The 13,775-nt window shown below is 36.5% G+C and overlaps 1 protein-coding gene across 1 annotated transcript in view; it reads right to left on the minus strand.

Moving 5' to 3' along the window:
* Positions 1-13,775, minus strand: part of VAT1L (vesicle amine transport 1 like) — a 64,499-nt gene that overhangs the window by 22,403 nt on the left and 28,321 nt on the right. Inside the window, exon 7 of the mRNA XM_075039987.1 lies at positions 12,238-12,432. Coding sequence (XP_074896088.1) covers positions 12,238-12,432 — 195 coding nt within the window. The remainder of the gene's footprint in view (positions 1-12,237; positions 12,433-13,775) is intronic.

The raw sequence follows: 13,775 nt of genomic DNA on the forward strand, positions 1-13,775 counted from the left end.
TGAATGCATTTATGCATTTAAACTAAGATTTGGAGCTGTCTGTGATGCGCAAAGGTTTATTTCTTACAGATACGGCCTACATTTTCAAACATGCACTTTAATACCACATTCAAAGCCCGAACTTTGATATTCAAACTAGCATATTCAGTAAAATGACTTGCTCATTTGAAAATCTTGAATTGCATTGCTTCCTTTTAGTATTGTTTTCTGTAAGTCAGTGACTGTAACATACAGATTTGCCCTCCAAAATATCTTTGTATTCAATCATTCACAGCAGGCTAGTATATAGAGGAAGCTTTTAGTATTGACAATATATCTGCTTTGCTGCCTTGGTGTTAATTTATATCGTTATCTGTAATGAGCAATAATATCATTACTAAACTTCAATACCACATAAGACTCTCAATTATCACATTAAATTTGGATTATATTATGCTAAGAGATGTCTTTATGCCCAAGAGTAATTTTGCTTTTAAAACTCATCTGTGTTTAAAACGATTGAAAAGAATCTATGAGCCATTTTCATTAGGTAAGAACATTTATCTTGATTAATGATTGTTATGCACTAAAATAAAGTGTTATTTTGGATACAATCATTGCATTTTGTTCAGGATAAAATTATGTAAACCAGAAAAGTAAACTTGCTTCCAACTAAAGTTCCCCACTATACTCAGAAAAGGAGAATTTAATCATACTATGCATTAATGTTGTAAAATGTTATAAAATCTTAAAGCTTTAAGACTTTAAAAATCACAACAGGGAATTTTGGATAATATAAAAAAATAATTCCAAATCAGAACAGCCTCATAATCAGGCAGCATCAGAACAGAGCTGTACATAGTGTGTGCTGCTACTACTACTGCCTAAGTGCCCATCACCAACTTTCACAGCCCTTGGGGAAAGCGCATGAGTCTCTTGGTGAACCCCAAGAGTGGGCTTAAAGCACAGCCTGGAAGATGCTAGTTTCCACCGACTGGGATATTCATTCTCTTGCTCTCTAGAGAGTAATGAATTGGTCCATGTTGTGATGATCCAGTAATGAATCTCAAGGTGTGTAAGGCAGGACTCAAACACTGGAACATGTTGACTCATGAAGTTTAATATTGAGCTGTCCTTCCTAATTACAATCAATACCAGCAATGGACCATCTGGCTAATGTGTAGAAGATTATCTACATAAAACTACAAAATTATCTTATCTACAAGTCTTGTAGGTAAGACATTAATAAGTGCTTTTTTTGGGATATTGGCAAAGTTGTATGAAATAGCACACAAAACTTGTGTCATCTTTGCAATAAAGAGAATCTAGTAACCTAATTACACTACTAGTATGGAAAATAAAAAAAAAGAAAGAGAAAAAAAAATGAAAACAACCACCCAGGAGATGAATTTTTTGCTACTGCTGATGAGATTTCCACGAATTCTACCAGTCTGCCAAAACTAGTTATCAACATGATTAGTTGCCAAGAGACAAACTTGGTTTTGCTGACAGAACTAATATTTTACTTTTTCTTTGTCTATTGTTACACTGATAAGCAGATCCCAGGAGAAGAGCTAGAATGTTCACTTCAGAAAGGCATTTCTAAAGCCAAAAAGGTCCAATTCATTTCATTTACCAGCGTTCTGTGTCTACTAACAACTAAACATCCTTCTACTGTAGCTAAAAGCTTATGTCAATGTTATCTCTTTATAGACCAGGCACCCAAAATCCCCAAAAGCAGAAATGCTGAAGGCGTACTATCTACTGATGTTTCTCACCACAGTAATTTTGCAGTCTCTGAAAGCATCTCATTCCCTTCTGCTCTGTTAACCTTTCTGCTCACTGTCAGTCATGGAAGATAGCCACAGGGACCAATGCTGCCAATGTAGCATCATTTAGACAAAATGGACCTAGCACATTTAAATATATAGAGATATTTCCCTTATTCTTATCTCCCACTCCCCTTTTGATTCTTTTCAGTGACTCCTTAGACAGCTTTCTAGGCATTCATTGATTAATGAAGTATTAGACTCCTAGATTATAGCCAGAAGAAACCCCCAAATAACTAGTCTGGATTTTTGCAAATCAGAGGCCAAAACCTCACCCCATATCATCAGGAATCTCTTCCCAGCCTGAAAATGGAAAGGTTTCAAAGGCAGGAGGAATCTGAATTATTTGTATTCTGTATTGTGCCAGACATATAAGGATGACATTTCTCAGCAGCACCAAGTAGACTTTATTATTTCTATCTGTTTGGGTTTGTTTGGTTTTTTTTAAATACTTAGCACCCAGGAAAATAGGTCATTTTAAATTTGAACTGGTACTAAAAAAAAGTTTCAGAGAGAATGAAAACAATCACTAAGAACTGTTAACACAAACCTTCATGACATACTGGGAGACAAGCTGAATTTCTCACATTAGCAGTGAGAAATCTCCCTGCCAGTTCAACTTGAACAACTGAAAGCTTTCTTTCCAACCACTTGACTAATTAACAAAGAAGCATAAGTGGAATTTTTTGACACACAGGAAAATCCTAGGTTCCATTCAGAGGCTCTTTGACTTAAACTACGCACATTAATAGTGCACAACACAAGAATGAAATAACATCTAAATGTGTCTTCGAAAACTTAGTTTCTAATATTTTCCCTTTAGTACTTGCTATTTATCTAGTGTTTTTCATTTATGGCATCCAATAGTTATTTCTCCAAGTGACAGAAAACACTCACTTTTCTAAATCTTAAGAATTCCTTGCCAGTTAGTGGTACTACCAACTCTGTGGAACAGGAAATAAACTGTTAGAATCCATTTGAAATTATTTCTGCTAGTGGATGTAATGTATTGGCATATATTTCACCAACCTGCATGCAAGACTGGGAGAAAACAGGCAGATATTTCATTGCATTATCAGGTAGAAATAAAGGAATAGATTGAAGCACGTCTGGATCAAGGTTATAAAAGCAAGTAACTTTTGTTGTCTAATACTTCATGAAGCATCTAGAAATTATTTTTGAATAGGGAAATGACTCCATGAAATCCTGTTTTCCTGACTTGAGAACAGCTTAAATTCTGTGACTCAAACAGTAAAAATGAAGTGTAAAACACATGTGCTAGAATCAAACATTCAAGATGGACATAGAAGAAACAGAGTATACTCTATCTCCTGGAGTTACGCACATATTGGTGTTTCCAAAGGTGTCCTTGATGTCTAAAGTATATCCCCTCTGCCTTGGTAAAGCTCTCCCTAACTAGGTCTCCAGCTATTTTCTTCCACAGGTACAGTATCACCATATCAGTTCAATACATAAGGAACATGTGCCAATTTATTACTTAAAAGCCAGCTAATACATTTCAGTAAGCAGACTACTCCTGTAAAATACTGCTTCTTCACAGTAATTAATCAGCAGCTTGCTCCATGTAATAGGTTTGTTCTAATTTTTTCTAATAAATGACAAACCAGTTTTTCCCATATATAATCTCCTGTTGCTAATTTAATTAACTGGAAGAATGTGACTAGTTTATCTTTAATAGTGCACACTTTCTTGAGTGGAATCTATCAATGCTTCCTGTACTATTTTTCTGCCTATTTCCCCCTGCCCTCACATTATCCATCAGGAACCAAGTCTACATGTTGTTTTCCTTTGGCCTGCAGTTACAGAAAGCTATTATCTCTGTGGCACACAAGGGCAGATAGAAATGGCAATCTGTCCTGACCCAGAAACACGTACCATGACTCACCACTGCACTTTCAACTTCCAGTGTCTCATGCCTTCTAGAAAAGTATTTTCTGCCTGTGTATCTCCATAACTAATTAATTCTTAGCAGAGTGCTTACTAAGTAGATTAGAAAAGTGCTGTAGCTGCAGGCTGTATTTATGTTAACCGAGAGAGGTTTAGTCTCACACTAGCCAGCTTCTAACTTTTGTAACAGCAACATTTGAACACAGAATCAATGTTCATCAGAAATATTGCCAAAATACTTTTCCATGTCTGCTACTTCATTCCAAAACATTAAGATACCATTCCCCTGAAATGAAACAGCTTACTGAATTTGGTAGAACACATACCATTCTGAGATTAGAGCCCCCAATAAATGCACTGAATCACAAAGGCTCACAGAGATGCTGAGACACAGCCCAGGGGCTTGGCTGTTAGACACCAGAACTGGAAATTAAAAGATTTTCAGGCTGATCCATGATCTTTCCACTAACATGCTGCGTGGCACCAGGCAAGTGAAGATATCCACAGTCTCTTTTGTTATTTATCTATTAAATGAGTATTATAGCATGAATATTCTCAGCATGCACAAAGGAGCATTCTGAAGACTCTAGATGGCAAAATTGTTTAAACACAGGTATTCAACAGGCAGGCTAGACAAAACAAGCTAAATTTCAGAAGCTGTAAACAAAATAAAACAAAGAACAGAGCTGAAATGAATTACTTGTTTCATTAAATTCCATTCATGTAGCTTAAATTTCATGCAGTCTTTATGAATAATATATAGCAATTGAAAATAATTGACTTCTGCTTACATACTTAACAGACTTAACAAGTGAAGTCTGAGTTTCCTAAACCAGCTCATTTACCCAACCTGATTTTGTGGTAATCATAGCTAGTGTCATGTATCTGAGGCCTTATTACGGAGCCACAGTGCCTGTATCCAAGTCTTGTCTTGCTTCTTTCTAGCTTACTTTTAATAAAATCATAATCACATTACATTGCCATCAACAGTGTGCAAAGCCAAAAAGACTACCGGATTATGCCATCATTTGCTGAGGCAGGTAGGAAGGGTAGAATGAATGATGAAGTAATATGAAGTCCTGTTAAACAGCATTAAATTGGGAAGAAACATAAATGAAATTATATATGCATTTAGAAGGAACTCATGTAAGAGCAGCAAAGATCCCATAATCAGGTATACACAATGTTTTAGAAGGAAAAAAACTGCAATACCTAATTAACCTCCAGTACTTTCAAGGTATGTTTTATTCCTCTAAGCATATAGCACTGAAATTATTTTAAGTTTTAATTAAAATTTACTTCAGATAAGCATCTTGGGAAAAATTCTTTGCAAAGCCTTCACTTAAAATCACCTTACTCATGGCTCAATTTTCATTCATTTAGAACTTGTGTTCATTGCATTTAATGTTAGTGAGGTAAAATTCAAGTGCAACAGCTTTCCCCTTACTCTTCCCAAAATCTGAAAAATATTTTGGCCTATAGCTGTGTATAATTTGATTGTGAACAGAGAAGCAAGCTACCCTGAATTATTCAGGTTTTGCTTCTCTGTCTGTTTTCCCCACATCTCTATCTTGACACCTGTTACCTTAGTAAGACATAGCTCCTTGCATTTTTGTACGCTTTGATATCTGCATGAAGCTTGCGTTAAATTTGTGTTAGACTTGTTTGTATACAAAGAAACAACAGTGATGTACAGATAAAACATTTAAATTTACTTTGAACTACAGATGTTTGTTTTATACATTCAAAGGGAACAGAATCTCATACATCGGAAGAACAAAAAGAGAGTTCCAAGGCAGTATCACAGGACAGTATATATGCAGAACTAATACCTGTAAATCAGGAAAGCAGTTCATGAACAACTGCAAATGAAGTACTGTCAGAGAAATATTCGCAGCATCAAAACAAGCGGACTCTGCATTGTAATGCTAGAGGAGCAATCATAGCAAAGGAAACACCAATATGCTCACGGGAGTTTTCACAGAATGAATTACGTTTCCCTCTTTCTACAATATAATACTGCAAAGTAAATTGTTTTATGCTTATGAAAAAATTATTTTCTTCTGTATTTCAGGGTGGGTCATTACTTTGGTTATAAATGAACTTCCATTTTTACCACGTTACTCCAGATTATTTTGCATACCTTGAAGAACAAATACAGGTTCTAAATGCTATGGAAGTCACTTTACTTCAAAAAAGGTATAGTTTTTGTTCATCTGAAAAATTAGTTTTCATCAAGCAGAAAAGATAAAAACCTGTACATGCCATTATTATATTATCACTAAAAAAGAATAGATACAATATGGTATTTAGTGTTCATAACAAGGTACCAGCCTGATCTGATATTATTAGATTGCCCCCTTACTATGTTAAAAGTAACTAATGGGTCAATTTTCTCTATGCCTTACTATAGTGATACATGAAAGGCTTTTTGCCCTAAAGCTAAGAACAGTGAAAGGCATGAAAAGCTTTTGACGAAATTAAAGTCTCTGCTTTAGGGGGTTCACTGCTATTATTCTGCTATCATGGGTTTGAGATTTCCCGTGCCCCCACCCCAAATAATGTTGGTATCATTGATACCTGAAAGCATGCACTGAGATGGTAATCTGCACAAGAGAATGAGTTCAGTGGAAGAAAACAGTTTTATAGTACTCAAATCCTTTGAAGCCACACAGAACAGTGCTAAAACTAGACATACTGTGATGGCTTTGCCCTCCCCAAAACATACTATAAATTCTATATGGAAAGTGTTCCTTTGTCCAGTTCTCATCACTGGATTGCAACTTGATAAGGCTGTGGTCTTATATGTAAGGTCTCCACTGTTTTCCTTTGCATGCTAATAACATAGAAAGCTAATGCAGAGAACAGAAAGTATGTGAGAACAGCAACGTATGAGCAAATGTTGCTTTTAAAGGAAATTACTGCATCAGCAGGTATTCTATAATGTAATCAGTTGCACTGTACTCCTTTAGGTTTAGGTGTTTAAACACAGCTTGGTTTTTCCTTAGCAATTTACTAGAGAGAAAAGCTCTGGCTTCAAGACAAGGAAATCTCACTTATATAAAAATTGTATTTACAGCTAGACCTGCAACATCACTCAATTATTCAGCGCAAAAAAAAAAAAAAAAAGGCACCAGATAGTGCAGTGATCCTTTCAAACTAAATGAAGGTGCAGGTCTCTTTCCAGTCAAAAATATTCTATGCACTGACCACGAGGCACAGTCATTAGAGTCCTCTGATACTCACATCAAGAACCACAGGGCTTGATCCATATGTGCATTTAGTGCCTTGTTTCCACTGATTTCAATCACAGCTGAGTGCCACAGTATATTCCTGGATCTGGGCTACGGTTGTTGCATTACTATTTGCTAAGGAAGGAGCTGCCGAAGACATTACGACGTTATCACAACAAAACAATGACAGAGGGTGATGTTTAGTGCCTACTCTAAGTACCTGCCTGATCTTGTAATATTATCAGATTATCCTCTTACTTTTTAAGAATAAGTAGCAACTCTACTCCACAGGTTTCAGTATCTTCTTCATTCTTACTGGCCCTAAGGCAGTACCAGTCTTTGATACCATTATTACTACCTAACAGTGCACTCCTTTAAATCATCTGAGAGACAAGAACACAATGAATCCTTTGGTACACAACACAGGTCTGTAGTCAGGAGTTTTTCTACAGTCTCACTGGTCACCCATATGGACCAAAATAGCCCAAGTCTGAAAACTTTGACGTGCCAAGTGCTTTTTGAAACAGGTAGGCTAGTGTGAGGGAAAGGGGCCTACATATACTTTGATGATAGGGACCATATTCTGCACTGTCACTTTCCTGACTGGCAGTTCACGTGCAAGAATTTGTGAGTTTTGTTTTACATGCTGTCAGTGCTACCTTTAACTGCTGTAAATCACCAAAGAAGGTCTATATAACTTCTATGTCAATAACCTGTTCTACCTTGAGTATATATTTTCTTTTGCAATTATAAAAAGCTGAAGAAAACAGAATTTTAACAGAGAAGTGCAATGCGTACATTTCTATTCAACACACTAGGTTTTGAGAACCTTCCGTTTTCATCCTGCTTAATAATCTAGAATAGTCTACTGTATCAAGCCAAAGATTCACAGACCCTCAGGAGAATGCCAATGCATAAATGCGCACTACAAATTAATCAGAATGAAACTAACTGCAAATTAAGGATTAGATAAGTAGTTACTAGCAAAGAAACAACCACAAAGCTCAACAAATATTCACTGAATACTAATTCTGTTTTAAACTCTATTTTTAATGAAATGCAATCTTACTAGACAATCAGCTTTTTACTACAGAACAGTATTTTAAGCATGCACCATCTACAAATTATCTTGTCTTTTAAACACTTGAACGCATAAACAAATAGCTGCAAAATAGCGAGACATCTCAACAGCAGCTAATTTATTGTATGACTTCACTTATCTCATGATGAATAATTCCCCAGTTAGATTTCCATTTTAAAGTATCTATGGATTTTCTTACTGTCTCTCTTAGTTAAATCTTTCTTACATTAATGTCATAAAATGCCTCTAATGGCCTACTTGAGAACAGACTTGACTTTACTAGGATTTATGGATGTAAATTTGAGATAAAAATTACCCTTCCCAAGCCAACACCAACAGATAACACAGCAATACAAGTAGTTTTGCTCCACAGCAGTAGCCAATAGTCTCAATCCTGATCTCCCTTGTATCAGCAATAATCTGAGGCACTGAAGAAAACGGAGTCGCTTTTAAGTTACCATCCTGAATAAATTCTGTCCTACTCTCTCTTCAGTCAGTTGGTGAATGTGTTTAAGCAGCTTGTACTGAAGAGGTGGGGCAATCATCCCAAAACAAAGACCAGTGAAACCAGCAGTCCTTCCACTGACTTCCATGGCCTATGGATGAGGCCCTAAACCACAGAAATCAGAATACCAGAAGAGATTCTATCCTAATTAGAATGATCTCATTGACACTCAGACAAACCTTCATTGTTCAACAGGAATAGTATCAAGCTAAGTCTAGTAATTTCTGAACACTCCTATCTTGAATATTATTCAACAATCAACTAGACATCACTTAACATACACTATGTGATAGACAAATGGGAATCTAATAACTTTCTCTAAACCCTGTTTTACTGCCACTTGAAACACTGTAAAATGCAAAATCTCACTGCAATTACAATATTCTCTAATCAGTACATTCTCCTAAATTCAAGCTGTACTCCTGCAGAAAGTATTAAGAAACAAATGCTGTTCAAGGAACCATACAAGGCTTTTAGAACAATGAAATCTTTTTTAGACAGTTCAGAGACCTATTAAAACAGACACAAAACCTTTCTCTGGCTGTTCTCACAAGCACTAGAACATAAAGCCCTCAATTTTGGGGTTATCATGCAAGGACGTGGTCCTGTAGCAGCCAGACTTAAGCAGCAAAGGGGAAATACCACTGTAAATATAATTCATTGCCTCCTAAGATTGCAAAGATGCTTTTCAGTTCTGATACACGGATGGCTATTGCAACAGATACAGGACTGAATAAGTATTTGTACTGTAATACAGTTTTGGAAGAAAACCAGGTGTCTTCCATGTTGTCTTTAGAGAATCTGCATTAATTTGTGAATTGATATTTGCACAAAGAAGGAATACATGGAAACAGATGAAGAGTGAATAAAGCAAGATGAAGAGGTATGTTGGGGATATGCCTTTCATATATAGATCAAAACTTTTATGAATGTGATGATACATTCAAGTACTTAACCATTTGGAAAGGTGTCCCATGGTTAGACTCCTCTGAGATTTCTTCCTTAAAATGTTTTCATTTTGAATGTCACTTACTGGATTCAAGCTCATCTCTATGGCAGAATTACTAGTCAGAGGAAAAATGGATTCTCCCGTGAGCCTCTGGAGAGGGTGATATTCTTCCATGGAAAACTATTCAATCATTCATTTTCAAATGGATGCAGGGAGTCCACCTTTCTGCCACTCTCTAGTTAAACATATTTATTCTCAATGCTCTTATGGGTCAGGAAATTTCCTCAGGAAATGTCAATGGTAAAAATTAGTCATACTGGTTTAGTCTCTAATGAAGACTACTGAGAATGGTCAAATGGAAGTGGACATTTGGAGAAAATGAGGCTTACTCAATAGGAAATGAAAAGCAATCAAATATCAAACTCTGAAGGGAGGAAGATGTTAGAGCTAGGGAGTTAAAAAAAGAAACCTCCCAAAACAGAACAAAAATACATACCAACTCTTCTTCAGTCTGGTTCCATTTAGTGCTCAATTATGACACATTTTTCTGTGTATCATATTAAGTTGAGAGTCAGCCCTAAGTTATTTTTATACCCACAAAAACATATCCCCCAAATGATAATGCCCTGAATGAGTAATATTTCAGTAATACTTTGCAATCGATTAAGGACACCTCCAGCACTGTTATATCCCTGAAGATACTAGCCAAACATTTCCTTTGTAAATTACCAGATAGCTCATGGAAAGTGAGCAGGCGTGATAAATGAGCTGTAGTTTTCTAGACTGTGCTTTTCAACAGATGTATTTACACATTTCACAATCTACCGGTAGGGATGGTGCATGTTACTGCCAAATGTTAGATGTAATGTTATCAAACAGAAGTCTCCCAACAAATTCCCATCATGTTGACTATTAAGATCAGCCTAGCATGTGTAATTTTTCATGTTATGTCCTCAATCAAGATTTTTTTTTAAGCTATTGTTACTATTTTAAATTATCCTTTTCTTACTCACCAATACATGAAAAGTATGTATTTATGCAAACAAAGAAACTGCAGAATGCCTAGAGACTTGTGCCACTTAAATTTTTTAAATACTTTGTAAGCTTATTTAATAATTAAGTAAAAAGCCCCACATCAAAAACCTAAATCTGATCACATTTCTACTTTACACTGTTCTTCAAAGGGCTCTCCCTTTCAGACAACAGCAGAGGATTTTGTCTTGCCCTAGCCAGCTGCTCTTTATCACAACATCTGATTTCCCTTAAGCAGTTTGATGGTGAAAATTAGCCACTCCCATGCCACTGACTGGTAAAACCCTGAGGTATTAGTGAGTTGCTATCAGTAACAGTGTGGCCTCAGGTAGACGTTTTAGAGAAACAGGAGGAGATTCCTGGGGAAATTGTCATTCCTCTCTTTTTTGCTGGAGAGGAACAAATGGAGCCCATATCATGCTGGACCGTTTGCACCTGCTGTACTCCACAAAGTGGCATGTTGGGGTACACTGGCGCAGATGTAGTGATAGCATAAAAAGACAGATAGGTCCCACATTAGCACAGCCTAAGGCAGTACCTGCCTTGTCATATAACCTGGCCCAGGCACGTACAAGCCCCAGTGAACATGCAATGCATCTTGCTCCAAGAACTGCCATAGGCTGTGGAGTCCCACCGTGCAACCCAAGATATCTTACCTGTGTCCATGACTATGGTGGTGCTATAAGGCCACCTGAATAATGAACAACGTGCTGGGCTCAAAACCCTGCCCACAGGGCGTCCAAAATCTTAATAAAATACAATATTATTAATGTATTAAGTCTGATGGTTACCATTTCCTCGTGGATGCATGGTCATACCAGCTAATGTGTTCAGACAGACAGAATTTTGTCGCAGCACCTTCTGAATAGCAACCGTACAATGATACAACCACAATCCATGTTCAGCAGAGCTCTTATAGATCAGGCACCTTAAGTGATGTGTCAGGCTCAGTGCACTTCACAAACACGTAACACACAAATATTAATCTGGCAGTACTACTATAATCATGCTGTTTCTTTATATGTTAATGTCTGTTCACTCCTCCAAAAACACATATGTTCATTTATCAGCATCTTAAGTATAAAGGTCTCAGAAACCGTGCTCTGGTCAAGGGGCTTATAATTGCCCAGGCTATGATCAGATTAGTTTCTTTACATGTCTTTAAGGACAGCTGAGCAATTAGAAGGAAAAAAAGAACCCAAAACCCCACACTCCACAAATATAACTTAGATTAAAAGTGATTTCTGATTTGACTACCTGTGATACATTTTCAGTAACTTCCTGAAAATCTCCAAGCTTCCAAGGTGTGCTAGCACAATCAAGCTTCAGTTTCAGTGTTATATTTATTAGATCTTTTCCTCAGAATAGATTTTAAGTTGTTTTCAATTATAATGTCTGCATTTCACGCTGCATTTGCTAGTCACATTGCATGCACTTACGAAACAGAAACAATTTTCTAAGATTGAAAAACCACATTCATTATTAGTATTTTCAAGAACTTTGCACAAAGCATTTGAAACTCCAGAAATATTTATGAGAGAAATGCGTGAATAATTCTGGATCATGGGGTTTCTGAACAGCAGGGGCTCTGGAGACAACTTGTGCACAAACTAAAAAGCAGAATACATTAATAACTAGAAAACATATTTAAATCTAATTTTGCATCTAGAAGTGCATATATTGCAGAAATTTCAAAATGGGGAAAGAAATTTTGCTCCTACCTCTTCCAAAGCCCATAATGAATCAACCACAGGCTTGATCTTCTTACTGCTGTAGAGATTTAGGAGTTTGTCCATCACACCCTTGATCAGGCCACCTCGATTCTGTTTGAAAAGTAGATTCAACAGGGAAAATCCAGCAATGACTTTGTTTTCCTCATACAGCTTGATAGGATTTACTTTCTCAACCTGCCACCACTGGAAAGCAATAAACAACAGCAGGATTAGAAAAACATTTTTCAAGAAATGTACAGGAAATAAAAATGTCTGGCCAGGTGTGATACACGACTCATCTGTCAGATCTGAAGCAACAGCCAAGAGCAGCAGTAAGGATTTTATTTAAGGAAGAGGCAAAAATGTATACAGCTGACTGACATGTGGAAATAAAACACAGACTTCTGTTGCATGAGATTAGGGTGTTAGAAGCATGGCGAACAGGTCTGGCTTTAGGACATGGGTCTAGAAGTAAGGAATTTGGACCTCCCTCCTTACTTCTGCTATCCTTCTTTGTTATCTCAAGAGAGCCATGCAAGCTTCCCAAACGTTCGCAAGCAACTCTTGACTATTACTCTTCTTTCAGAAACATGAAAACCATGCACTGCTTATCAGTTTCCATCTACTATCCACCCATTATGTCTGTGATATTTAGGCAAGCCTCGTAATATCTAATGAAATTATTTTATTTCATTTAGCCCAAGAGCATCCTTGAGACCGAGATCCCACTTGCTAGCAAGTTTTATTTGAATGGGTAAATTTTTAATTAAAATTTTCATACAATTTTGATTAATTTTGCAGTATAATTACATAAAGAAACTAGTTATTCTTTTATACAAAATTTGACATACTATTTTTTTATTAATTCTATTTATTCATATTTATTCAGTCAAATACCAGTACTGTCTGAGCAACATTTCAGTTAAAATTGATTTTGTTGGGCCAACCTACCCTACAAATTATACACATCTGGATATGTTTATATTAACAGTAAAAAGGCTGCATAGTAAAGATTATCTTGTTTTAGTTCGCAAACACATGACAATAACAAAGATTGTGCCACTGCAACCATTACGAAAACGTAGGAGGCAAAGAACAACTTCTTGCTACAGTCTTTGATTTATCTTGTTTTCAACTACATAGAGACTTTTGAAGCTAATTTCTCCTGGGAAAGGGTTGTTGCTGGAAGCTGTAAATGAGCTCTGGGCAGAAAGATCATATGACAGATCTTCAGTCAAGGCTTCTCCCTCTTTTTCTTGTCTGAAGGCATCGCTTTCACTCCTGGTTAACTTATTTATCGCTAGCAGTCTGTTTGATCTATTTGTCCCCTTTTCAGTCACTAGGATTTCTGAGCAGATTTTTGTTGTAGTAAGCTGAAGAAAAAAATTTTAACATTTGACTTTTGGATTTGTTGACATCATCAATTAGGAAACAAATGCAACATCATCTCTTTGATATCACTTTGAATGAACACAGAGAACCGAAAAATGCATTTCTGTGTGGAACTAACTTCTGAAAAGTTGGAAATGACTGGACACAAGCCTCAT

This window comes from Buteo buteo, chromosome 11 (assembly GCF_964188355.1).
Source record: "Buteo buteo chromosome 11, bButBut1.hap1.1, whole genome shotgun sequence".
Lineage (NCBI taxonomy): Eukaryota > Metazoa > Chordata > Aves > Accipitriformes > Accipitridae > Buteo > Buteo buteo.